Below are 25,197 nucleotides of genomic sequence, written 5' to 3'. Positions count from 1 at the left end.
TGATCTTGGAAATGGAGGTAATAGTTGTGAGTTACAATGTGGATGCTAGAAACCCAAGCCCAGTCCTCTATAAGAGCATCAAGCATTCTTAACCACTGAGCCATCTCTCTCTCCCCAGCCCCCTTCTTAATCTATTTTTTTTTAAACATTTAAGTTTTGGCTTATATGGAATAAATTCTGATATAAAAGTGCTTAAAACTTTCTTCAATTTTCAAGCTTACACAAAGGAAAAATAATTTTAAACAAAATAAATCAGGCTATTATCAGTACCAGAGATTCCATATCAATCTTTTCCTTTTCAAAAGTGCTAATGTAATCAAACAGGCTGAGTGCTTCCAGGGTTCCATGCAAAGTTAGGGGTTCTTCATCTTCAACATCAAGGTCACATGACTCGTCTGACATCAGCTTTGACTCTTCGGAGACCTTAATACAAAGGAAGAAAACAATGCAAAGCTCAGGCAAAACTCCCATAACAAGTCTCCTGATCTGCATGAAATCTGAAATAATTTGCTGTACAAATGAACTATAGTTTTAGCACTCTTTCACCTGAATTATAAAATATATACATTTAATAAATCATTCATGCTCCCATTTCCTATAATAACTTACTTTTAGAAATCCTAAGCCTTCACATTAACTTTATAATCCATAAGGAAAAGAGAGAGAACCTCCTATTTTTAGAGATGGCATCTTCTGTATTGCTCCGGCTGGCTTTGAACTCATCACCCTCCCACCTCAGCCAGGACTGCAGGTGTGTAGGTCAGCTCTTCTACTGTACCTCTCACACTATCTTAACAACTGGGAACAGTTACAGGGAACAGTTCAGGTGTTGGAGAAGAGCTCAGCTCCAGCTTTACCTCTCAATGTCAACAGGGTAACTACAAACTTACCTGCTTTTCCTGAAAATTCGAATGTTTCGTAACTCCATTAGAAACAGCCACAGATCCTGGAGACTTAGAGATACTCATATCTTTCTGATTAGACAATATGTCAAACAGTATCAAAGAGCCTAAGAAAAAGATATTGTACTTTATAACAAAGTTAACCCAAGTATTTTTCAACACTAAATAAACTCTCCTGCTTTTTTTTAAAAGTCATACAAAGATGAGCTTCTGATTAAAACCTGATAATCAAAGCCAGCAAGATAGCACGGCCAATGCAGAATCAGCGACCTGAATTGGATCTCCAGTTAGAGTTATGAGAAACAGGAGCCCTCCACTGAGAAACACCCTATCACTGGTAAAGACCCATGCGGAAAGGCCCGTCTTAGCAGGTAATGCTGAGAGTGCTAAGCAAGCCAGGAAGAACAAGCCAGTAAAGAGCTTTCTTCCACGGCCTCTGCTTCCAGCTACCCTGTACTCAGGAAGTCCTGCCCTGAACTCCCTTCGGGATGGACTGCAACTATAAACTAAAAAAAGCCCTCTCCTACACACACTGCTCTCGATCACAGTGTTTATCAAAGCAATAGGATCCAAACTAAGATACAATGTAAAGCTGAAAGGAAACTGACCCTACCAATGGCTCTACAGGGTGCTCGAGTACACACGTCCATGCGTGTACATGTGTGAGTCTTGTATACGCTCTAAGTTTTGCAGCCAAGAAAACAAACTGAACAAATAAAAGCATCTGAACAAACCAAACAAGCAAATCCACACTACATGGGGTGCTACCTATACATTTCTTTAAAGAGCAACAATATTCCTATTTCGTCTAATGACAAAAAACCACACACAGCCTACCAGCCAGATGACAGCTCAGGGGTGAGTGCACACTGTTCTTCCAGAGGACCTAAGCTCGGTCCCTAGCACCCACATCTAACCCTTTACAAGCACCCATAACTCCAGCTCCAGAGATAAGAGATAAGATCTCCTCTTCTGACCTCCAAGGTCGGGCGGGCGGGCGGGCGCACGCACGCGCGCACACACACACACACACACACACACACACACACACACACACACACGGCATGCATTCAACAGACTAACAGACTCTAACTTATACACACACAAATAAAAGAGCAACCACAAAGCCCACAGCCTGCCTCCTCTGCTACTGCATTTGAGAGCAAAGGCAATCTCAACTGCAAATATTGTCCTCTGTTCACAAACCAGAGCTTCCCAAGTCTTTAAAGGAGACAGGCAAAGTACTACATCTGAACCAACCAACAGCACATCTGGGACTGTGGGAAGCTTTACCTAAGCTGTGACCAGCGACCGAGACCTTCCCTTTGAAGTTTGGGTTCCGACTCATAAAAAGCGAGTGTAGCCGGTTTATCTCCACTCCCACTTTCTCCACAATTGACTGACAGTAGGTAGGGCTGTTGTAAAACAACACATCCAGCAGAGTTTCATTGGTAAAGTGCCGGAACCGACCAATACTTGGCAAAGTAATTTTCTTGATGTTCCTGTTTTAAAAGAAAAAAAAGAAGTTACTGTCAGTGTGTACCTTGAACTTTTGAAATTTTAACTTTAAATTTTTATTTATTAAAAAGGAGTACTTTTTTAATAAAATATTTTAATAAAGAGTATTTATTAAAAAGAGTATTTATTAAATAAGAGTACAAGGTATAGATTATACATTAATTAGTACAATCAACCTTAGATATCACAGGCTAGCTATGTGCTGATTCTATTGGCAGAATAATTCATAAATAGTTAAGGTAAGACAGTTCCGTGTGCCACAGTGCACTCTGAATTTGAGACTTCTACCACGGGCTGCTGTAAAACATGGCCTAAGTGAAGACTTTACTTCCATGTTTAAATGGACAAGCCCACTATCCCACTTTTCTCACGAACTGAAAATCTGGATGCCTGACAAAACTGTGGCAGGCAGAGATAAGAGGCTGTCACACTTACAATATGAAAGAAGTTACCAGAAATAAAAATTCTCTAAGGGCAGCTTGTGAGCGTTCACAGAGGGAAGGGAGCACCTCACAGCACAGCACAATGCGGCCAGAACACGGTCTGCAGGATTAGCTTCAGAAAGCACGGGCCCCATCACATCACAATGTCAGCAGCTACAAACATGCTATCAGCCGTGTGTGGCAGCATAAATACTGTCTGGACCTGTGGCTTTGAAACGGGCGCATCCAAAGCTGAAGGGGGGAATTTCTGCCACAGTGCCTGGTAAATGCTGTTAACATTCAGTGGCATCAGTAAATGGCCTACAGTTTAATAATTTTATGTATTCCCCACCAAGAAACTAAAAATATAAGTCTCAAAGAGGGGTGATTTTCACCGCATGAGGAAATTCGACACAATCTGAGCATGCTTGCTATCACATGGAGAAGATCTGTTTGACTGTCAACTAGACAAGGGTGCTGCTGGGCATTCTAGAACATTCTCCACAGCCCCCTAACCCATAGCAGCTCAGCTGTTTTAAAGCCAGCCTCAGAACATTAGGGTGTATTCATCACATCCGGGAATCTGAGTTCAATTTCCAGCATCCAAAACAAACTGTCTAAAATTTCCTAGATCCTTAAATATTTACACTAGGAATACACAGGAACAGTGAGATAGTAAAAGGCTGTTATTTGCCTATGTTGGAATAAGCCATTTTGTATTACAATTTAAACTTGCCTCTAATTTCAGCTACTGTGAAAAACAAGTCATCAAAATCTACAAACCTGTCAACACCCGTGGCGTGCCCACCCAAGGCGCTGTGCCAGTGAACTGGCAGGAACTCCACTCTGCTGACTTTCCCTTCATCTACAGACTTCTTGAAGTGTGTCTGCAGCAACTTGAGAGAAACCACCCTAAAATCATCCACTTTAAAAAAAAAAAGAGTAAATTATCTTACCATTGTAGCTAATTAACTAAAATCTGCTGGCTTTTTACAAAAAGATAGATGTTTTTAAAAAGATGAAAAAATAGTAAATGAACAAACACTGACTGATCAGAAGTACGTCTTAAGTTATATTGTATTTAAGGCCTTAAAAAACTTAGTTTAACTTCCTCAAACTCCCTCCTCAGCACCAGGTTCCAGAACCGACGTGACCCTGGCACACTAACTCAGCCAGGGCCTCTCCTCTCCTAGCACTGGCAGTAGCAGTGACACACCCACACCTGAAGGTGTATCTGAGAGGCTGAGGACAACACACGTGCTGGGAGCACTGAGTCCTCAGTAAGCTCAGACAGTTACTACAGACAAAGCCCTAAGCAGCTTCTCGGAGGACTCCCTCTGTAGCAGCTCAGTACACAGGAGCTCTATGCTGCTCCGAGGGCTCAGCCAGGTTGGCTGTTGGCCAAAACGGTGAAATCATTACCCAGATGCCTTCTAATTCTTCAGAATCCAGGAGTGTATGCAATAAGAGCAGATCAAACACAGATCAATACTTCCTATTGACCACAGAAATCTCCACTCACAGTCCCCAGCCACAAGTACATAGCTAGCAACTACCATAACAATGAACACTAAAGAGCCCCTCTACCAGCAATCGGAGGTGTCTATAAACCAAGATGTGGCGTGCACTTACCACATTCAATAATGCTTCTAAAGCGCAAGTCACACACTGGCCCAATGCCATGCACCATGAACACCAAATGGTCAACTTGAGGCATTTCCCCTGGTAAAAACAAATAAATTATCATTATCATAAAACACACATATACACAAAGCTGAGTACTTGGTATTGTTAATTAAATTGCTAAATTCTTGATATTCTTATTATCATAAACTAGTCAAAGAAATCCATTACCCTCCCAAGCAAATATCTCTCATTTCCTCATATTAAATTAGAATAATTTGTCTAGTTTGGCAAATAATGGCACACTAAATGGAGAGGTTAAGAAAACATCAGTTCAGGCTGGAGAGATGGCTCAGCGGTTAAGAGCACCCGACTACTCTTCCAGAGGTCCTGAATTCAATTCCCAGCAGCCACATGGTGGCTCACAACCATCTGTAAAGAGATTTGATGCCCTCTTCTGGTGTGTCTGAAGACAGCTACAGTGTACTTATATAAATAAATGAATAAATCTTTAAAAAAAAAAAGAAAAGAAAACATCAGTTCTTCACAGACCTACTGACCCTCATAATGTATATTTTTTTTTTTCAGAACTCCACATAACTGGGATGAAACTGTAGCTGTGTGGAATAAAGTGTGTACATGGCCCTGAGCTCAATCCCCTACACCAAACAAACAAGCAAAACCAAACATCCTTCATAGAACTCTAAGCCCAACATGGACACACAATCTGACAATATAAAACTTTAAAGTCTTTATTCCCAAAGTCCCTCCCCTTAATTCAAAAGCATTCTAAGACAGCCAGCCAAGGTCCTGGGACCTCCCTCTGGAGAGAGAGGCAGGTAAATCTCTGTGAGCTGGAGGCTAGCATGGTCTACAAAGCAAGTTCCAGGCCAATCAGAGCTATACACTGTAACCCTATCTCCAAACAGAACAAAAACCAATAGGAGTATGGTTGAGTAAGAATGGACACCATAGGCTCATATATGAATGCTTAGTCGCTAGGGAATGGAACTGTTTGGGAAGGACTGGGAGGTGTGGCCTTAGAGGGGTTATGTCATGAAGTGGGCTTTGATGTTTCAAAAGCATAAACCAGGCCCAGTCACTCTCTTTGCCTTCAGAACAGAATCTAAAGCTCTCAGCTCTTTCTCCAGCCCCATGCCTGCTTGCTTGCACGCCTGCCTGCTGCCATGTTTCCTACCATGATAATAGTAAAAATTGAAAGCAAGCCCCCCAATTAAATGCTTCCTTTTCTAAGAGTTGCCTTGGTCTTGGTGTCTCATCATAATAACAGACCGGTAACAAGACAAGATATATCTCAAAGTTCAATCTATTTTCCTACACTATTTCATCCGGATCTCATAACACCTATTTATCTTATCTTATTAGACAATGAAATGTCTAGTATCAAAATAAAATATGTTCTTCAATGGCAGAAAAGAGGAAAACCAAGTGTGGAGGTATACATCTGTCACGCCAGCTCTTGGGATGCTGAGACAGAAGAACTGCTGTAGGTCAACTTTGACTACATAGTGAAAGGCTGTCTCAAAAAGGTTGGGGACAGGGTTGCTGGCAAGATGGGTCAGAAGTTAAGAACATTTACTCCTCCTTCTAGAGGACCCAACTTTAGTTTCTAGCACCTACGTCATGTGGTCACAATTGCCTATACCTCCCTGCCCTTTCAGAAGACATGATACCTTCCTTTGGCTTCCTCAAGCATTTGCACATACACATGAATGAAGAAATAGTAATAAATCTTTCAAAAAGCCAAGTTTGGTAGCTCATAGAATAATCACATCACTTAGAAAGCTAAAGCAGGAAGATCTCTGTAATATAAGGCAAATCTGTTCTAAATAGCAAATTCTAAGCCACTCAATGCTACACAGTGAGGGCCTATATCAAAATAAATATAAATAAATAAAACACCCCTCTAAAAAACACAGGGTATTATGACTCATGAGTATAACCTCAGTGCTTGGGAGACAGAGGCAAAAGAATCAGGAAAGAGTTCAAGGTCAGCCTCGGCTGCACATCAGTTTAAGACTAGCTTGGGCTACATGAAACCCTATCTCAAAAGAAAAGGTATAAAGATTTAATAGGGGAAACTACATATACATTATTTCACAGGATTGGCAAGCTAAGACCCATGAGCCAAATCCTGACCACCACCTATCTTTACAAAGTGTTTCACAGAAACACAAACACAGAGGTAGGCCTGGGTACATAAGAAAGCTGGCTGAGCATACACCAGAGAGCAAGCCAGGAAGCAGAATTCTACTATAGTTTCTGCTTCAAGCTCTTGCCCTGACTTGTATCAGTGATGGACTACGAACTGTCAGATGAAATAAACCTTTCCCTTTCCAGTGGATTTTGGTCATGGTACTTATCACAGCAACAGATCAAACTAGAACATCTGAAGCCTCTGAAACACTTCCTGTCTCTTCAGAGACAAGCTTGCCAGCTCCCACAGAGTAATTTGGACAAGCATGGCTTACAAACACAACTCCAGGGCCTTGAGATGGCTCAGTGTTGAGTATTGGCTTCTTTTCTAAGTCCAAAATTCAATTGCCAGCACACACACAGTGGGTGACAACCATCTGATCTGTAATAGGATCTGATGCTGCTTCTGATGTGTGCGTACATACATACAAAGCAACTATGTGCACAAAATACACAAATAAACCTTTAAAAACACTATAACTCCACATTCCCCCAAACTGGCAAAGCACATATATACATATTATAGACTCTGGTCTGTGTATTGTAACAGAATTCCAAACACAAAGACAAAAAGTAATACAACTGTGTTGTGAGGTGTGCGGTGATTCTAACACTTGGGAGGCGGAGGCAGGGGCAGGCAGATCTCTGAGTTCCAGGACTGCCAGGACTACATAGTGAGACCCTATTTCAAAACAAAAGAAATGCAGAACTGATGGCTCAGTGGGTCAGAGTGCTTATCGTCCTGGCAGAGGACCCGGGTTCAGTTCCCAGCACCCACAAGGTAGCTCACAACCATCACTAACTCCCAGGGGATCTGAATCCCTCTCTGATCTCTGTTGGCACCAAACACACACAAGGTGCATATATGCATTATGCAGGCAAAACACATCCCTACACATTTTAATTAATTAATCTAAAACTTAAAAAGGAAAACAGTAAGTTAAAAAGACAGAACCGTGGGGTTGGGGATTTAGCTCAGTGGTAGAGCGCTTACCTAGGAAGCGCAAGGCCCTGGGTTCGGTCCCCAGCTCCGAAAAAAAGAACTAAAAAAAAAAAAAAAAAAAAAAAAAAGACAGAACCGTGACCAGCACATGGCTAAATTCCGAGCACTGTGGAAGCAGTTCTAGTAACTGTGTCTGTCTTCATAGTGAAGGGTGACACTAACGGAGCAGCACAGGGGACTTTTCTCTCAAGCAAACTAAACATACCGTCAGGAATTTCATCAAGGTTGTCGTCAATTCCACGCTTTACAACTCTGGGCCTCGTCTGTCCATCTTGTGTTGTCCCCCACTCATCTGGTACTGAAGAAGGCTGGAACTGCACAATAACCTTCAAGACACAAGGTTATGACAGGCTCTTTAGCAAAATTATTTCCCACTATAGGTTAAGCAACATTTGGGGGAGGTGTTTAGTTGGTTCTTAAGAAGAGGTCTTAATACACATCCCCAGATTGGCTTGGATCTCGTCTAAATAAAGTTAGACCAGAATCTCCAGCCATCCTCCTGCCTCTGCCTCCCATAGTTTTGGACTACAGGAATATACCACTAAGCCTACTTGAAAGTAATGTGTTTACTATAAAAGCCCTATGCTTCCCAATACAGATGTTATAAATGAAGTAGAACCGCGCCCAAGCAAATTCCATAAAGGTCCTGCTACCATCAACCATCGAGACAGCCTATCATTACTTCCCATGCTTATGCTGGAAAGGCACACACCCAAACCAAAAGTAGTCTATACTGGCTTTTCCCAACTCTCAGCACTACAAGGGTAGGAGAGTAGGAGGAGTGGGAGGGGAGGGGTGTGGATGAGTAAGTGTATGTGTGTGTGTGTGTGTGTGTGTGTGTGTGTGTGTGTGTGTGTGTGTACGTGTATAGATACAAGAATTTAAAAACTGAGGTAAATTCCAGGTTTGTACAAGTTACCTGTAAGAATCTTTGTCTTACAAATATATCTAAGCAAAAAAAAAAAAAAAATCCCCTTTAAATGACAAAATTCCCAGTTAATTTACAAATTCAGTTTCAGTGACAAAAATTGAATGATAAAAACAAAACACTACCTTTTGTGGTTTGTTTGTTTTGTTTTTAGAGACAGGGTCTCACTATGTAGCCCTAGCTAGCCTGAAACTTACTATGTAGACCAGGCTGGCCTCAAACTCACAGAGATCTGAATGCCTCGGCCTCCAAGTGCTGGGACTAAATGCAGGCAATACCACATTCAGTGAGGGAGGGCTTTTATTTTTCCTTTGTTACCTTTTCATACTAATCACACTTTTATTTCAATATCAGTAAGGATTACACACTACACTGAGTTTTGTTTTGTTTTGTACCTTTTTTTTTTTCTTCTTCTTCTTCTTCTTCTTTTTTTCGGAGCTGGGGACCGAACCCAGGGCCTTGCGCTTGCTAGGCAAGCGCTCTACCACTGAGCTAAATCCCCAACCCCTGTTTTGTACCTTTTAATAGTTTTCTTGAACATGAACAAGTGCATGTCTAGCCCGAGTGATAGCAGCATGCCTTTGACCTTTGATCCCAGCACTTGGGAGGCAGAGACAGGCAGATCTTTGAGTTCAAGGCCAGCCTGGTCTATAGAGGGAATTCAATAACAGCCAGGGCTACAGAGAGAAACTGTCTAAAAAAAAAAAAAAAAAGAAGAAGAAGAAAACATATAAAATAATAAGTTATTATTATTAATTTTCTATATACCCATTGATTTGCAAATTGTCGCCCCACTGATGTTCTCATAATACGAGCGAGGGCAGAGCTGGGAGCTCAACGGAGAGTAGACACCCTGAATATCTTCTCCAGACCTTTGTAGAAAGAGGGCTCCATCAAACCAAGTAAAAAAAATCTACTAAACTTCTTCTAAGATAATACTTAGTATCAGTTAATGTGTCACCCAAACAGAAACTGTGAAAAAAAGTTGAATTTCCATGATTGATAAATTATTTCAAAATACACTTGCCAGGTGTGGTATTTTGGACCTTTTGAGGCAGAGGCAGGTGGATGTCTGTGAGTTCAAAACCGGGCTGATCTGCAAAGTGAGTTCCAGGACATCAGAGCTAAATAGAGAAGCCCTGTCTTGATTGACTGACTGACTGATTTAAAAGTAACACATTTATTGTAAATAAACCACTGCCAAAACCAGTAGAAATGAAACATTATCACACATACAGCAACTCACCTTTGGGTTGTGCATCACGATAGTCTCTCCACTTGGAAACTCTAGCCTGCGGTGCCACTGGTTTGTGGTCACAGCTTTTTTATACTCGGCCTGCAAAGACAGAACACACAATACAGCACAGTCGACCTGAGTCATGCCAACGGGCTGGAAGGCCATCAGGACTACGCTGGCAGCACAGCAGTAACTAACGGTAGGTCTGGTTTACTGGTTTACTGTCCTGACATCTGACTATCTGACATAAATTACTCAGTGTTTGCTCTCACATGCTCCTAAGTAATATCTCCATTCCATGGAGAAAACAATGGCAGCTTAGACAGTACATCAGTTTCTTAGGGCTAAACAAGCTGAGTATAGTTGTAAAATTAATTGATTGTCTCAAGTTCCTGAGGCTACCACTCCAAAATCAAGGTGACAGCTGGACAGCAATCCTATGAAATCTACATGGAGAGCCCCAACTACCCTTGGCCTGCTACAATCAAGGCCATTCAGTGCTCTAAACCTGACTCCCACCTCTGCCTTTATCAAAGCACAGCATTCTGTCTTTCTGAACAAGTCTGTCTTAGTGTTTACTATACATAATGACACTAGCTACAGAGGCCTCGAGACCATCCTACTCGAGTAACTACATCTCGAATGATTTTACCTGCGACACCCTTGCTCCACACAAAGTGGCATTTGTGGGTACTAGGGACTAGTACTTCACCAGCACTCTGGGGACAGCGCTGAGGCTGAGTCTGCACATACACACACACAGGAGTTAGCGCCACTCCTGAGTCACTGGCTGCTTTTTAACATGTGTGAGTGAGTGCTCTGCCAACATGTATGTATTATGTACCATGTGCACACCTGGTGTCCTAAGAAGTCAGAAAAGGGTGTTAGATCCCCTGGAACTGGAGTCACCAATAGCTATTAGCTGCGCCTGCTGAAAATCAACCCTGAGCCCTCTGTAAGAGCACTCAGTGCTTTTGGGGTTGTTTTTCCAGACAGGGTTTCTCTGTGTAGCTCTGGTTGTCTTGGAACCCACTCTGTAAACCATACTGGTCTTAACTTGGAGATTTGTCTGCCTCTGCCTCTGCGCCTCTCTGCCTCTCTCTGCCTCTCTCTGTCTCTCTCTGCCTCTCTCTGCCTCTCTGCCTCTGCCTCTGCCTCTGCTTCTCCTGTGGTGGGATTAAAGGTATATACCACCACTGCCCAACTTTTTTTTTTTTTTTAGACAGTGTCTCAAGCTTGCTATATAGACCAGGCTGGCCTCTCACTCAGTGATCTACCTGCCTCTGCCTCCAGCTGACTTAGATTAAAGCACATGTTACTGTACCTGGTCACTTTTATACTTTTACCTGGTGGGGTAATAATCTTGCTCTATAGCCTTGAATAGTTGGGCCTAGAGGCTCATTTTGCTGTGCCCAGCTTATGCAAATCTTTCTTCCCCTCAAAGTATGGACATTAAACCCAGAGGCTTGTGCACACTGGGTAGACATTTGCCACTCAACTACAAGCCCTAGCCCTCATGCATGCCTTTTATTGAAGTTTTCTACAAACTCTCAGCTCTTATACTGAGCTAATGGTGTTTATTTCTAAAGGTTCGCCTGGTTTTCTATGGAGATAATTGTGTCATTATAAAATTAAAAGCATTTTCAAATCAAAATCACTTCTGCTCTTTGTCCTGGTAGACAGGATCAACCACACACCAATCATGGGCATCATCTGTTTCTCACTTCCCACCCTCCACTGAGGCAGTGGGTTTCTTAGAAAGCTGGGCAGGAGTTTGGGCCTCATGCCGATGCAATGGGCAAGACTTGGCTTGCTAGTCCAGCCTAGAGCTGTGTTACCCACACACAATATTATCATTACAGTTAAAAGAAAATGCTTGCTGTGGCTGGAAATGGCTCAATGGTTAAGAACATTGGCAGAAGTCCTGAACTCAACTCCCAGCAACCACATGGTGGCTCACAACCATCTATAATGGGATCCGATGCCCTCTTCTGGTGTGTCTGAAGACACCAACAGTGCAACAGTATATTCATATACATAAAATAATGTTTAAAATAAAAGTGCTTGCTCTGTTTCAGAGACTCACACATGAACACTGCACTTTTAGCTTCAAAATACTAAGCCTACAATGTTGGACTCTGGGATACTACAGCTACAGCACGACCCTGCCTAACCCACCAACAATTCCAGTGTATCCTTAGTGACTTGCTTATCTAGATTAAGCTCTAGGGATTAGCACCTTTGATATATTTCCCTACTGAGCTAACTAAATTATGCTTTAAGGGCCAGTGTCAGAGCGCTCAGTGGGCAAAGACACTTGCTGCCAAACATAAATACCTAATTTTCACCCCCAGGGCCCACACAGTAGAAGGAAAAGAACCAATTCTGGAATGTTCTCTTACCTCTAGTCATGCAACATGTGCACATGTAAGAGCACACACAAATAAATGCCATAAAATTTTTAAAAATTATGCTTTAAGAAATTGTTTTAGCGCACGCCCTTAATCCCAGCACTCAGGAAGCAGAGGCAGGTGGACCTCTGTGAATTCGAAGCCAGCCTAGACTACAGAGTGAGTTCCAGGACAGTCAGGGCTACACAGAGAAATCCTGTCTCAAAAGAGAGGGTAGAGGGAGACAGGGAGGGAGGAGGAAAGGGAGAGAGAAATGAGGGGGAGGAGGAGAGAAAGACTGACTGTTTTTATAAACTGGTTCCTCTATTAGCCCACGGCAGTCCCCAAACTCATGATACTCTGCCTTGGCCTCATGAATGCTAAGATTACAAGCAAGTGCTATCATGCCTAGTTTCTACCTAAATTTGCTCAAAGGTCTAATATGAATACCTTAGCAGATGTGGAATGTGCCCCTTCCAAAACATACAGTCTTATCTTGAGACACAGGGCTGTTACCTGCAGCACTTCCTGAAGGACAATGCCACTTAAAAATCGATCTCCATTGTGACAGGATCAACACAGGCCACCTTGTATATAAAGCCATCTCCACTGTGAGTGGCACCACAGAAGCCTGTCTTGCATACATGCCTTTGTTGTGTAAAGAAAAGTATAAAGAAAAAACATTCATACCTCTAGTTTTTCACTGAACTCCTCTGTATAGGGAATAAATCTGCTATCTGTGTCCCCCTTGTAAAACCAAGTACAGCGTCTCACTTCAGCCGGCTCCTCTTCCCAGTACACAGACTTCCTCATGCGGTCATAAAGGTACACATCATAGCGTCCGCCATCCGTGCCTAGAACCACATTCTCAGGATCTGGCTGCACTAGAAACCAAGAGGACATTTTCTCATTACCAGGCACATTTGAAAATACAAATAACATTAACGATAATTCATTACGCTACTAGTCAAAGACAGACAATTAAGCTTTTGTCTGATTTGAAAACACAAGATAATTTGTATTGCTCAAAATCATGACATTTGTTTGCTTGTTTGCTTGCGAAGCAGAGTCTCACTCTGTGGCTGGCCTCAACCTCCCAGCAGTCTTCCTGTCCTCCTGTCATGACTGACATCACCGCTCTGCAGCATAACTTTTCTTGAGAAGAAACAAGGAGCCGGGGCAAGTTAAAACAGCAATCACGAAACAACTGAAATAGTTGATGAGTTTTTAAGTAGTAATATCAAACCAGATGCATACACCTGTAACTCCAGCACTTGAGAGATGGAGTCAGGAGGATCAGGAGTTACTGGATAATTATAGCTACCTGGTGAGGTAGAAGCCAGCCTGGGCTACTTGAGACCCCATTTAGAAAGTAAAATGGAACAATAGCATCAATGTACCAAAATGTTCCAGGAAATGTGCTGGCGAATACTGACTGATATTTAAGTTTCATAATCAGATAATATCAAGATAAAAAATCATATTGGTATGCTGCAAGACTACTCAGAGCCTTACGATATACCTGTGTGGCATCTCTCTCAAAAGGTACACATGAGAATAATTATTTCCAAAACTCATCTGACCTCAGAACACTTTTTTCACATAGCATTCCACAAAAGAGTTCCACAGGAAATCCTTCATGCCCGTTAACCCCAAATGAGTAAGAGATAAAGGAAACTAAAACCTGGATTATGTAACAACTCTACCTCTCTGATTTAAAACAACTCTTTTGGTTATATCTTGTTTTACTGAGGCAGCGTCTACCTATGTGGCCTTGGCTGGCCTGGAGCTCACTTGGTTGGCTTTAAACTCACAGGTCTGCCTATGCTCGGATGCAAAGGTGGCACTGTAACCAGCTAAGACAAAGAAATTACTAAACTATTTCTGTGAACATTTTGCTAAGTAACTAGGGATGCATTAATTAGTACCTACCATCTTAAAGCAGGATCTGGAGGCTAACCAGACTAAGGAGTCTGACAGTTGAAGAAGACCATAGACAAATACCCTTCAATTTATCGCTGTCGCAAATGAGACGGAATAACGCAAGATGAACACTTACCTGAATTATAGATCTCTTCAAGATTCAGAGAGTCAAGCACACTGAAAGGCATCCACAGTTGTTTATATTCCACCTCCTTGCAGTAAAACCAGTGTGGCTGGACAGGTTCATACTGGTTCTGAAGTACAAAAGGAGATGGCCCCTGTACAAGGGGTCCTGCAGGTCTGGCTGGGACTTGTTGCTGCGCTGGTGATTGCACTGCTGTAGGAAGCTGAAGAAAATTAAGACTGTCACAAGTGTCCAAAAGAAATTCCGTAACCACTTCAAAATCAAATTGCTCTCAGTAATAATTATCCTACATGTATTTCCAGGTAACCACTTAATATCGTAACTAGTGGGGTTGGGGATTTAGCTCAGTGGTAGAGCGCTTGCCTAGGAAGCGCAAGGCCCTGGGTTCGGTCCCCAGCTCCGGGGGGGGGGGGGGGGAAATCGTAACTAGTATACTAGAACTTCACATCAGTTGCAAAGTGAACTAGACTTCTGCATGCTAATGGCAAACTGACACCCAGCAATGTCTCCCATAATTTTAAAATTGTTAATATATTTATTTTTAAGTGTTTCATACAATATAATTTGGTCATATTCTTTCCCTTCCCCTGACCCCTCCCAGTCTACACTCACTCAATTTCTTGCTTTTTTTCTCTCTTAAAAGCAAAAACAAAAACCCAAATAACAAAGGAACAAACAGACAGCACGCACACGACAGACCTCATCTTGTGCTGGCCGACCCTCCTGGGCATGAGCTGCCCTGGAGTGTGGTGGACACACCACGTCACTCCACAGAACACAACTGCTTCCCCTCTCCCAGCCACTGCCATGCATTAGCAGCCTCTTGGTTAGGCGGGAACTCTGTGCCCACTCCTCCTCAGTGCTGAGACTCTATATGGCCGGAACTTGTGCTCCATGCACACAATCTGTACAGGTTCCATCATTCTTTTTTTTTTTTTTTTTTTTTTTTTCCCTGAGCTGGAGACCGAACCCAGGGCCTTGCGCTTGCTAGGCAAGCGCTCTACCGCTGAGCTAAATCCCCAACCCCAGGTTCCATCATTCTTAAAATCTTTAGAACACCCATACTTTTTGATCCAGCCATTCCATTTCTAAGAACGTAAATATTTAAATGTCAATCTAACTAACACAAACATACAGAGAGAAGAATTTCCATTAATATTAACAAATTAGTAGAAAGCTGGGCAGTGGTGGCACAAGCCTTTAATCCCACAACTCTGAAGGCAGAGGCAGGCAGATCTCTGAGTTTGAGGCCAGCCTGGTCTACAGAATGAGTTCCAGGACAGCCAGGGCTACACAGTGAAACCCTGTCTCAAACAAACAAAAACTTAGTGGAGAGGTCTATTTCAGCCGCTGTAATTGGGCATTTTCACTAACTAGTACAATTAAGATGAGAAGCTGGCAGTCAATGCTGCCTCAGTTCTCCCACGCCCTTAGGTAACACTCATTACTGATATTCTACACCAATATCAGAGACGATCATTGAGTACCTCAGCAATTAAAATCAAGTATTACTCCAGTAAATAGGTGTTGTAAATTTGAATATGAACACATTTTATATTTATACATTTGTTTGCTTGCTTCTTTGGGTGGGCATGCTTGTGCCATAGCCAAGTGTGGAAGTCAGGGGACAATTTGTAGGACCAGTTCTCTCTTTGCATTGTATGAGCCCTGGGGTTCTAAATCTGATCCTCAGGTTTGGGGCAAGTGCCTTTACTCTGCACCATCTTGCTGGCCTCTAATTAGCTCCTTCTAGAAGAATGTTTACTTCAAAGCATAGTTTACAAAGAACACCCTTTGTGTCATGTACACATAATACCAATTACTTGAGACTGAGGCAAGAAAGAGTTTGAGGCCAAACAAAGCAATTTAGCAAGATCCTGTCCCAAAATTAAAAGGTGAGCCAGGGGTACAGCCTAGTGGAAGTGTCTACCTATCACATTTAACACCCTGGTATGACCAGTAACACACCACACTCCTCTGTAAACATTTTGTCCTGGTGCTGGAGAAATGGCCCACTGGTTAAAATTACTTGCTGTGCTTGCAGAAAACCTAGATTCAGTTTCTAGAATCCAAATGGTAACTAACACTCACAACCATCTATAACTCCAGTTCTAGAGACTATGACCACCCTTTCTGGCATTCTGAGGCACTAGGCACACATACGGTGTACAGAAACGCATTCAGGTAAAACACTTGTATATATAAAATAAAAAAATGTTTTATCTGGGCTGGAGAGAAGGCTCACAGGTTAAGAGCACTGGCTGCTCTTCCAGAGGTCCTGAGTTCAATCCCCAGCAACCACATGGTGGCTCACAACAATCTGTAGTGGGATCCGATGCCCTCTTCGGTGTGTCTCATATACATAAAATAAATAAATAAATCTTTTTAAATACAGTGTACTCGTATACATAAAATAAATAAATAAATCTTTTAAAAAATGTTTTATCCTCATGTGCATGTTAAAATGCATAAAGCTGAGCTAGAGAGATTGTTCAGCAGTTAAGGACCCAGGTACAAATCCTAGCACCCACATGGTGGCTAACACGTGTAGCTCCAGTTCCAGGGGATCTCATGCCTCCTTCTTGCCAAGGTCATTGCATGTACATGGTACACAGACACACATGCTGACAACAATACATGTGACATAAAAAGAAATCTCAAAATGTTTTTTTTAAGTATACAATTTTTTTTAAAAACTTTCACTAAGGTGAGAGAGAAAAGCAGTATGGCATTCACGTACCGGTGGCAATGGTCCTGGCGGCATTTGGTATGTCTGCACTGGGGGTGCAGAGGGTGGAGGGTAGGAGGGGTGGCCCGGCGTCTGACACTGCTGTAGTTGTGGAGGTGTTATATAGGGATTTGCCCGGCTGCTGACAGGAGTGTGGCGATACGGGTTATGTCCTTGTTGAGGAATCCCTTGGGGTGGGCTCCCAAAATTTGGAGGGAGACTACTTGGCTGAGAAGGCAAATAGGTGCTTGCTCCCATCTGTGAGGAAGGCGCAGCACCATAGGGAGCCTTGGAAACAGAGGGTGGAAATGCATTCAGCATGTCTTGGGATCCAGTTGTAAAAGGGAGTGTGGCTGGGGGCTTGGGAAGTGCTGACTGTCCAGCCGACATTGCTGTGGTCGCTAAGGGCGACTGTCCAATGTTCCCAAATGGATCACTACTGCTTGATACCTGAGAGAAGTAACTGAATGTCTGTGGGGTGGATGTGTGAGTTGAAGTCTGACCAAGGAAGCTATCCTCCTCACCAACATCTGTGGAGTCTTCTGCAACAGAAGAGGAGAGCAATGGTTTAAGAGCGATATCACTCTCTTAGGCTCTGTAAGGAAGACCTAGCAGTTAGGCCTCTGACTACACTCTTCTAACCTGTATTTCTCCACTACAGAAAAACAAGCAGAATTTTCCTTCAAGACTTTTCTCCTAAAAAATTTTATTTGAATATGCTATAAAATGAGCCAAACATGGTGGCACACGCCTTTAAATCCCAGTACTGAGGGCAGAGGCAGTAGGATCTCTGTGAGTTTGAGTCCAGCCTGGTCTACAATGAGAGTTCCAGGACAACCAGGACTACACAAAAAACCCTATCTCGGGGTTGGGGATTTAGCTCAGTGGTAGAGCGCTTGCCTAGGAAGCGCAAGGCCCTGGGTTCGGTCCCCAGCTCCAAAAAAAAGAACAAAAAAAAAAAAAAAAAAAAAAAACCCTATCTCAAAGTAAAAAAAAGAAGAAGGAGAAAGAAAGGAAAAGAGAAAACAGTTTTTGCCCTTCTTACTTTCTATATAAATATTTATTTTATTATGTGTTAAAGGATTTTTAAAAGAAATTAATTTGTACCTTTTTTATATTTTGAACTTATTTTATATAATTCAAATGTTACCATATATCTAAACATGTAATTTAATTTCTACAATAAGAAGAAGAAACTAAAGTCCAGGCATTAGCTCTGTAGACAAGTATGAAATGGGGTCTTACAAATGAGCATCTGTGTTGCCAATGTCGGTTACCCACTAACTGCAACCCGTAACCAGTAATCACAATCCCATGTTCACACATAGACACCAGGTCACGCTGGCAAGACGGCTCAGCAGGAAAAGCTGAATGCCCCAGAACCAACAGGATAGAATGAGAGAACCAACTCCCACAAACTGTCCTCTGACCCTCCACACATGGCACACACAATAAATGAATGAAAAATGCTTTAAAAGAAATATGGTAAGTCATTAGCAATCTCATTTTTCTAGGAGAAGAGCTCCTCACTTCTCCTTGGCCAGCATCGTCTTCACTGAATTCTCTGTTGAAACAGTAATTTCCAAGGGATCACTTTCCCACGAACTAGACCTTCACCCCTCTCTTCCCTGCTCTACTTTTACAAACAGCTTTCAGCTTCGCCCTCCTAATCTTCCCTCCCCTAGCTCTGGCCGTGCTTATCTGCTGGAGGGCTACAGTCCATCAGCTGTGTGGGGCCACTCCCGCACAACAGGCACACTTGTGGCCCTGCCCCTGGAGAACTGCCAAGCTCTGGGCTCTCTGTGACCTCACAGGGATCCTGCTTCACGGCTTCCAGGTTGTCCCAGATGCACTTCACATACCAAATCAGTGAATGGCTCCTCTCCACAGGTTTGGCCATAACACCCAAAACACAATTCCAATCAAAATACGGTATCTAAGGCTGTCCTTCTGAACTATGAAAACTATTCATAAAGACATGTCTACAGTTGCAGTTTTCTCCAGACTGAGGCAGGCAGAACACTTAAAGCCAATCTTAAAAAAAATAATTTTTGGGGTTGGGGATTTAGTTCAGTGGTAGAGCGCTTGCCTAGGAAGCGCAAGGCCCTGGGTTCGGTCCCCAGCTCCGAAAAAAAAAGAACCAAATAATAATAATAATAATAATAATAATAATAATAATAATAATAATAATAATAATAATTTTGTTTTAATTTTTTTTCAAGACGGAGGGCTTCACTATGCAGCCCTGACTGTCCCGGAACTCACTCTGTAGACCAAGATGGCTTTGAACTCAGAGATCCACCTGCCTCTGCTTCCAAAGTACTAGGATCAAACAAAGGTATGTACCACCATAGCCAGAATTTAAAAAAAAAAAAAATTAAAAGTGGGAGAAGAAAAAGATTCTCATCAGCAGTTTCTTCATTACTGAAGAGAGAACACTTCTTGCCCAGGGCCTCCCTCTGCTTCAGCCTTCTACTATTCTAATAGGTCCTCCATCATTCTCTAGTCTTGTGACCCTCACTAGACTGTGTTCATCCCCAACAATGAAGAGCCTTTTGTGGAATCTCTCACCCAGTAAGAGAACTTCAGACTGACTTGGTCCAGGAAACATTTTTCAAACTAGCACCAATCATAAATAAAATACTGACCTCAACACACTACAAGCTTCCCCCTAGGAGCACTTCCTAATTCCGTACTTCTAGGCCAGTCAGAGCTGCATAGTGAGACCCTCATCAACAGAAAACTTAGAAGGCTCCCCACAGCGTTCACACCTTTTAGGACAGTCTATGAGGCCCACAGACACCTAGGCCAATGCCCGCTAGGCATGATCTACTTGAAGACAAGTTAAGGGTGGAAGGACAGGATGCAGAGGAGAGAAAAGAGGTCCATTCTGCCCCATATAGAAGAGGGCCAAGCCTGCAGATTGTTCCTCATCTCCAGATTCCTCTATGGATCCTTCAAACCCTACTCAGAGACGCTGAGGCCTTAAGGGACATCATGCCTGCACACCATCAGCTGAGACAGGACCACAGCAGCCGACCCATCCCATCTCCAGCTGTGTTTAACCTGTACTACTACAGCTTCTGAAAGCCAGTGCCTGTGTTTATTTACAAAGGCAGAACTGTCTGTTCCATGCCACCTGGACATCTACCACAGGGCCTGACAGAGTCAAGCAGTTCGGCTCACTTCTGCTCCCCATGTGTCTCCACCACTGATGCGACTGTTGCTTTCAAGGAGATGGGATCTCGTCTGGCTCTGGGAGTGCGCTAAGAGATCTCTGACTAAGACACCTTTAAGTATAGAAAATACTTGTTATGCACTCAGGAGGCGGAGGAACGTGGATCACTATAAGTTCAAGATCAGCCTGGTTTACACAGAGAGTTCTGAGACAGCCAGAACTACTTAACAGAGAGATCCTGACTCAAAAGAAGAAGAAGAAGAAGAAGAAGAAGAAGAAGAAGAAGAAGAAGAAGAGGAGGAGGAGGAGGAGGAGGAGGAGGAGGAGGAGGAGGAGGAGGAGGAGGAAGAGGAGGAGGAGGAAGAAGAAGAGGAGGAGGAGGAGGAGGAAGAGGAGGAAGAGGAGGAGGAGGAAGAAGAAGAGGAAGAAGAGGAAGAAGAGGAAGAAAAGAAAATGCTTGTTATGGAATGGTGGTGGAATGGTAGTTCTTTTTTTTTTTTTTTTTTTTTTTTTTTTGGTTCTTTTTTTCGGAGTTGGGGACCGAACCCAGGGCCTTGCGCTTCCTAGGTAGGCGCTCTACCACTGAGCTAAATCCCCAGCCCCTGGAATGGTAGTTCTAAAACCTACTTATGCTCTCATAAAAAATAAGTTTGCATCTAAGAAGCAACAGTTTTCAAGCTGGGGTTGGAAAGTTAGCTCAGGGATTACGAGCATGTGCTGCTCTTGCAGAGGACCCTAATTTGTTTCCCAGCACCCAGATCAGGTAGCTCACATCCACCCGTAACTCTAGCTCCAGGGAGAGCCAAAGTCTCTGGCCTCTGAGAGCAGAGACACAAAGACAGATACACCCAAGTACACATTTTTAAAAATAGTAAAAATGAACTTTAAAGGAACGGTGGACCATGCCTGTAGTCACAGCACCTGAGAGACCACGACAAGAGGCCTGCCACAAGTTCCAGGTTAACCTGGGCTACAAAAATGACATCATGTCTCAAAAGGTAATTAACAAATGAATAAATCTAAAGATCTATATACTTATCTTAAAACTGAGAATAAAAATGTTGAGCTGGAGAGATGGCTCAGTAGTTAGGAGCACTGGCTGCTCTTTCAGAAGACCTGGGTTCAATTCCCAGCACCCACATGGCAGCTCACAACTGTCTGTAACTTCCAGCTCCAAGGAGTCCAATACCCCCACATGGACACAAAGGCAGGCAGAACACCAATCAATGCACATAAAATTACAGAAATGCCACGCACTGACAATAACACATTAAATATTATACATCAAGGAAAACGAGTACAAATCAAACAACACTCGGGAGGCCGAGAACGATCTGAAAAACTCAAGGCTCAACCTTGATTTCTAGATCCTTCCACACTACTCTGCTCCAGCCACAATCTTCACCGAAGAAAGTACATGAGGCAGAGGCACTCTTGGAATCCATGCCCCCACTCGCTCATCAAACACCCACCAGACATTCTGTATGCTTCATTCTATGCACATGTCGGACAGTTACAAGAAGAAACACCAGAAAGGAGGGCCTTCACACACACATGCTTCCATTTGTCTTTCTTTCCTTCCCAGGAAACTCCCCTTAGCCTTCCAAGCAGGAGTTATTTAGTGGGAAAAGTTCAGCACTTATCAAGGACCTATGTGCCAGGCACTAAACAAGATCCTGAATATGGAAGAGGTAAGAAGTTCACAGTCCACATGGAGAGGCAGAGGTACTTGGCTCGCAAGTATTTACACAACAATATGTGTGGGACACTACATTTAGAACTCTACAAAATGAGACCGGGCGGGGCTGGGGATTTAGCTCAGTGGTAGAGCGCTTACCTAGGAAGCGCAAGGCCCTGGGTTCGGTCCCCAGCTCCGAAAAAAAGAACCAAAAAAAAAAAAAAAAAAAAAAATGAGACCGGGCATAGTGAAGAACGCCTTTAATCCCAGCACTCAGACGCAGAGGCAGGTGGATCCTTTAAGTCTGAGGCCAGCCTGGTCTATACCGTGAGTTCCAGGACAGCCGGTACTACAGAGAGACCCTGCTATCAAACCGGGGTATAGGGGCTGAAAACAAGAAATCTTAGGCAGACAGGTCAAATGTCATGCCTGAGGCCATACAGCAAGTTAGTGGCAGGGTCAGGTCTGAACATAGTCTGTGTTCCTAATCACCAGTTTGTTTAAAAAAAAAAAAATCAGTCTTCCCAGATAATACACAGAGCTTAATCAAAAGCAGGAGGTGAAAGCAGGTGTAGGGCCTAAGAGAACAAGGAAAAACTCAAAGGAAGTGGTACCTTGAAAAAGGAGGACTGCATTCTGTAGCTGTACATCAGACATTACATAGCAAAGCTAGTAGAATGCGCTTCTATCCTGGCAGGCGTCCTTCTGGAACTGAGGGTCTTTTACGAGGAGAGAGTTTAGAGTACTCTACAAGAGAGGCACTGTCTCCTCTGGAGATAACTTACTGTCTCCTGGGTGATGTCCTGCCCTACCACCGGTGTTTCTCAGTAGGAGGACAGCTTACGGTATTCCAGCAAAGGGCAACTGTCTAATTTAGCTGCGTTTTCGGCCAGCACCAGCACACCAGTGGGTGGTCAACAAACAGTTGCGCAATGACAGGAGTTCCGAGCCTCATCGCCTGGGCCCCTCCTCCAGGATCCTCCAGTCCCTGGCCTCTGGAAGCTGGTCACTGCTGACCCTGGCAAGCGGCTCAGAAAAGGCGACGCTCCTGTCCCACCCACCTCCCAGGACACACACCGGCCCCCAAGTGCCCTCGGCTCACTACCTCCGGGTAAGAGCAGGGAAGCCGGGGAGGCGGCGGCCTGCGTGACGGGGATGAAGGGCACGTTGAAACTGAACTCCGTGGCCGAGGAGGAGAAGAGTAAGTTAGTGCCTGACGAGGAGGCGGACGCTCCGCCACCGTTAGCCTTCCTATCCGCCATGGTTGCAGACCCCCGTCCGTTACGTGGCTCTGCGAGCCCGGTGCCTCACACAGACCGGAAACCGGTCCTGAGCATGCCACCGCACTTCCGCACCTGCGCACGGTGACCACAGGACAGCGACTAAGGGACCGATTTTCTTCCGGAAGCTGACGTCGCCCAAAATCAATAAGGTGGAATCGGCTTCAGACCCAAGCCTATCACGTGACACCCTCGGCCTCGCGATACTAGGCCAGCCGCTGGAATCACAACATAGAGGGGTGTGGCCGATGAGGGTTCTGAATCCTAGAGCTATTTGACGCTCGAAATCGCAGATTCTGAGTTGTTCCGGACGCACTTGAGTTTCTCATGGGGTATGTTTTTGGTTGGTTGGTTGATTTGCTTGCTTGCGAGGCAGGATCTCGCTATGCGGTCCAGACTGGCCTTTATCCTCCTGCCAGTTCTACCAGTTCTGAGATTAATACCACCACACACAGCAATTCTTAAATCTTTATGACAAGCAGTAATAAGAATTGGGAGTAAGAAATTTCTATTGGCTGGATTTTTTTTTTATTTGAGCTAGGTTCCATTAAGTTGCCTAGAACTCTCAAGAGGTCTGACTGCCTCTTCTTCCCAGGTGCTTAAAAGGGAGTGAGTGTTCGGCCACGCCAGGCTACTATCTCCTTCAATGTATGCATCAACAAAAAGTGTCTTTGGTAAGCAATTCTAAGTGGTAGACGATTTATGTTTCAAAGGGGCAGAGAAAAGATGTATAATTGCAACATTCTAGAGGAACTCCTCTAATCTAGGGTTCAAGGACCTATCTGCCTACTACCAGGTTTTGGCTTGAATAAAAACAGTAAATTCTTGCAGGGTTGAATTTCCTTTGACACGCATTTTTACGGAACCAAGGGGTACCGGGGGTAGTAGTGGGGACACTACTGGTGAGTCATATAACATGGCCTTAAACTGCTAGGAACCATGCTAGACTAGAAGTTGGTCAGGAAAATTATCTTGTCTTTATTATAAATAAGCAAGGCTGAGAACCGTATACCAGAGAGTGATGTATGAAACAGACCCGAAATCCTTCCCTTCGGGAGTTTACAATCTGGCAAAACAATCAACTAAACAAAGTAATAATAAACTGCAAGCTTTCCTTAAATGTGCTTCCTAGAATACTGACTTCAGAGGACAGAGATCTAAACATTCTAGGAGAGGGAGCATGTAGCTCTTCATCAGATCATTAGCAAAAAATAAAAAATAAAAAACCCTAATAAAAAGATTCCCTGAAAAGGAAAACTAAAACTGAAGCCTGAAAACTAGTACCTCAAGCCTCCTGAGTGCAGGGATCCCAGAGGTCCAGCCCTGCTGTGCTGTCACACGTCTTTAATCCCAGCACATGGCAGAGGCAGGCAGATCTCTGTGAGTTTGAGCCTGGTCTACAGAGTGGGCTCCAGGACAGCCAGAGCTATACAATAAGAAACCCTGTCTCTACAAAACAAAAAACAAACAAACAAAATTCATAAGCACAGGGATCTATTTCCTGATGACTCCCCTTATACATGATTACCTCAGAAAAACCTGAATTCCAAAACAATCACTTTGCATAATTAACATCAAAAATGATTTTTTTTATTTTAGACCACAACAGGAAGAAAAAAACCTAATTATCAAGAAGAGAAAAAGGACAGAAAAGGGCACAGAATGAGATATACCTTTTAAGGGGATGCTCTGAGTGACCTTCTTCTAATCAGGTCCCTTCATGACTACACTCTTCTCAATTAAGGATCCATTGATGGGCACTGGAGATGTAGCTCAGCCTGGGCTACATAGTCAGTTCCAAGGAAACCTGGGATAGATGATAGATAGATAGATAGATAGATAGATAGATAGATAGATAGATAGAATCTCAGCACATAGATTTAATTTGTATATTATAAGGCACAGAGCTAAAATACGAAATTTCCCTCATTCAATTCCAAGAACATGGCTACTTTCTCTACTGAAAGAATGGATGAATAAAGTGGAAATACCATCTCTCATAGTTACTTTTCTTCTGTTGTGATA

General features: G+C 43.3%; 1 protein-coding gene across 2 annotated transcripts in view; it reads right to left on the bottom strand.

Moving 5' to 3' along the window:
• Positions 1-23,307, bottom strand: part of Sec23ip (SEC23 interacting protein) — a 42,967-nt gene extending 19,660 nt beyond the window's left edge. Inside the window, exons 1-11 of one of the 2 annotated variants that reach the window (XM_006230387.4) lie at positions 22,998-23,307; positions 17,049-17,578; positions 14,300-14,510; positions 12,931-13,124; positions 9,860-9,949; positions 7,891-8,011; positions 4,475-4,564; positions 3,626-3,767; positions 2,196-2,404; positions 891-1,009; positions 271-423 (exon numbers count right to left, since the gene is read on the bottom strand). In XM_006230387.4, coding sequence (XP_006230449.1) covers positions 271-423; positions 891-1,009; positions 2,196-2,404; positions 3,626-3,767; positions 4,475-4,564; positions 7,891-8,011; positions 9,860-9,949; positions 12,931-13,124; positions 14,300-14,510; positions 17,049-17,578; positions 22,998-23,154 — 2,016 coding nt within the window. In that variant the 5' untranslated portion in view covers positions 23,155-23,307. The remainder of the gene's footprint in view (positions 1-270; positions 424-890; positions 1,010-2,195; positions 2,405-3,625; positions 3,768-4,474; positions 4,565-7,890; positions 8,012-9,859; positions 9,950-12,930; positions 13,125-14,299; positions 14,511-17,048; positions 17,579-22,997) is intronic. The other variant, NM_001134859.1, reaches the window with a different exon arrangement.
• Positions 23,308-25,197: the final 1,890 nt, after the last annotated feature.

Source organism: Rattus norvegicus, chromosome 1 (genome assembly GCF_036323735.1).
Source record: "Rattus norvegicus strain BN/NHsdMcwi chromosome 1, GRCr8, whole genome shotgun sequence".
NCBI classification, from domain to species: Eukaryota; Metazoa; Chordata; class Mammalia; order Rodentia; family Muridae; genus Rattus; species Rattus norvegicus.
This window is presented reverse-complemented; position numbering and strand designations above follow the sequence as displayed.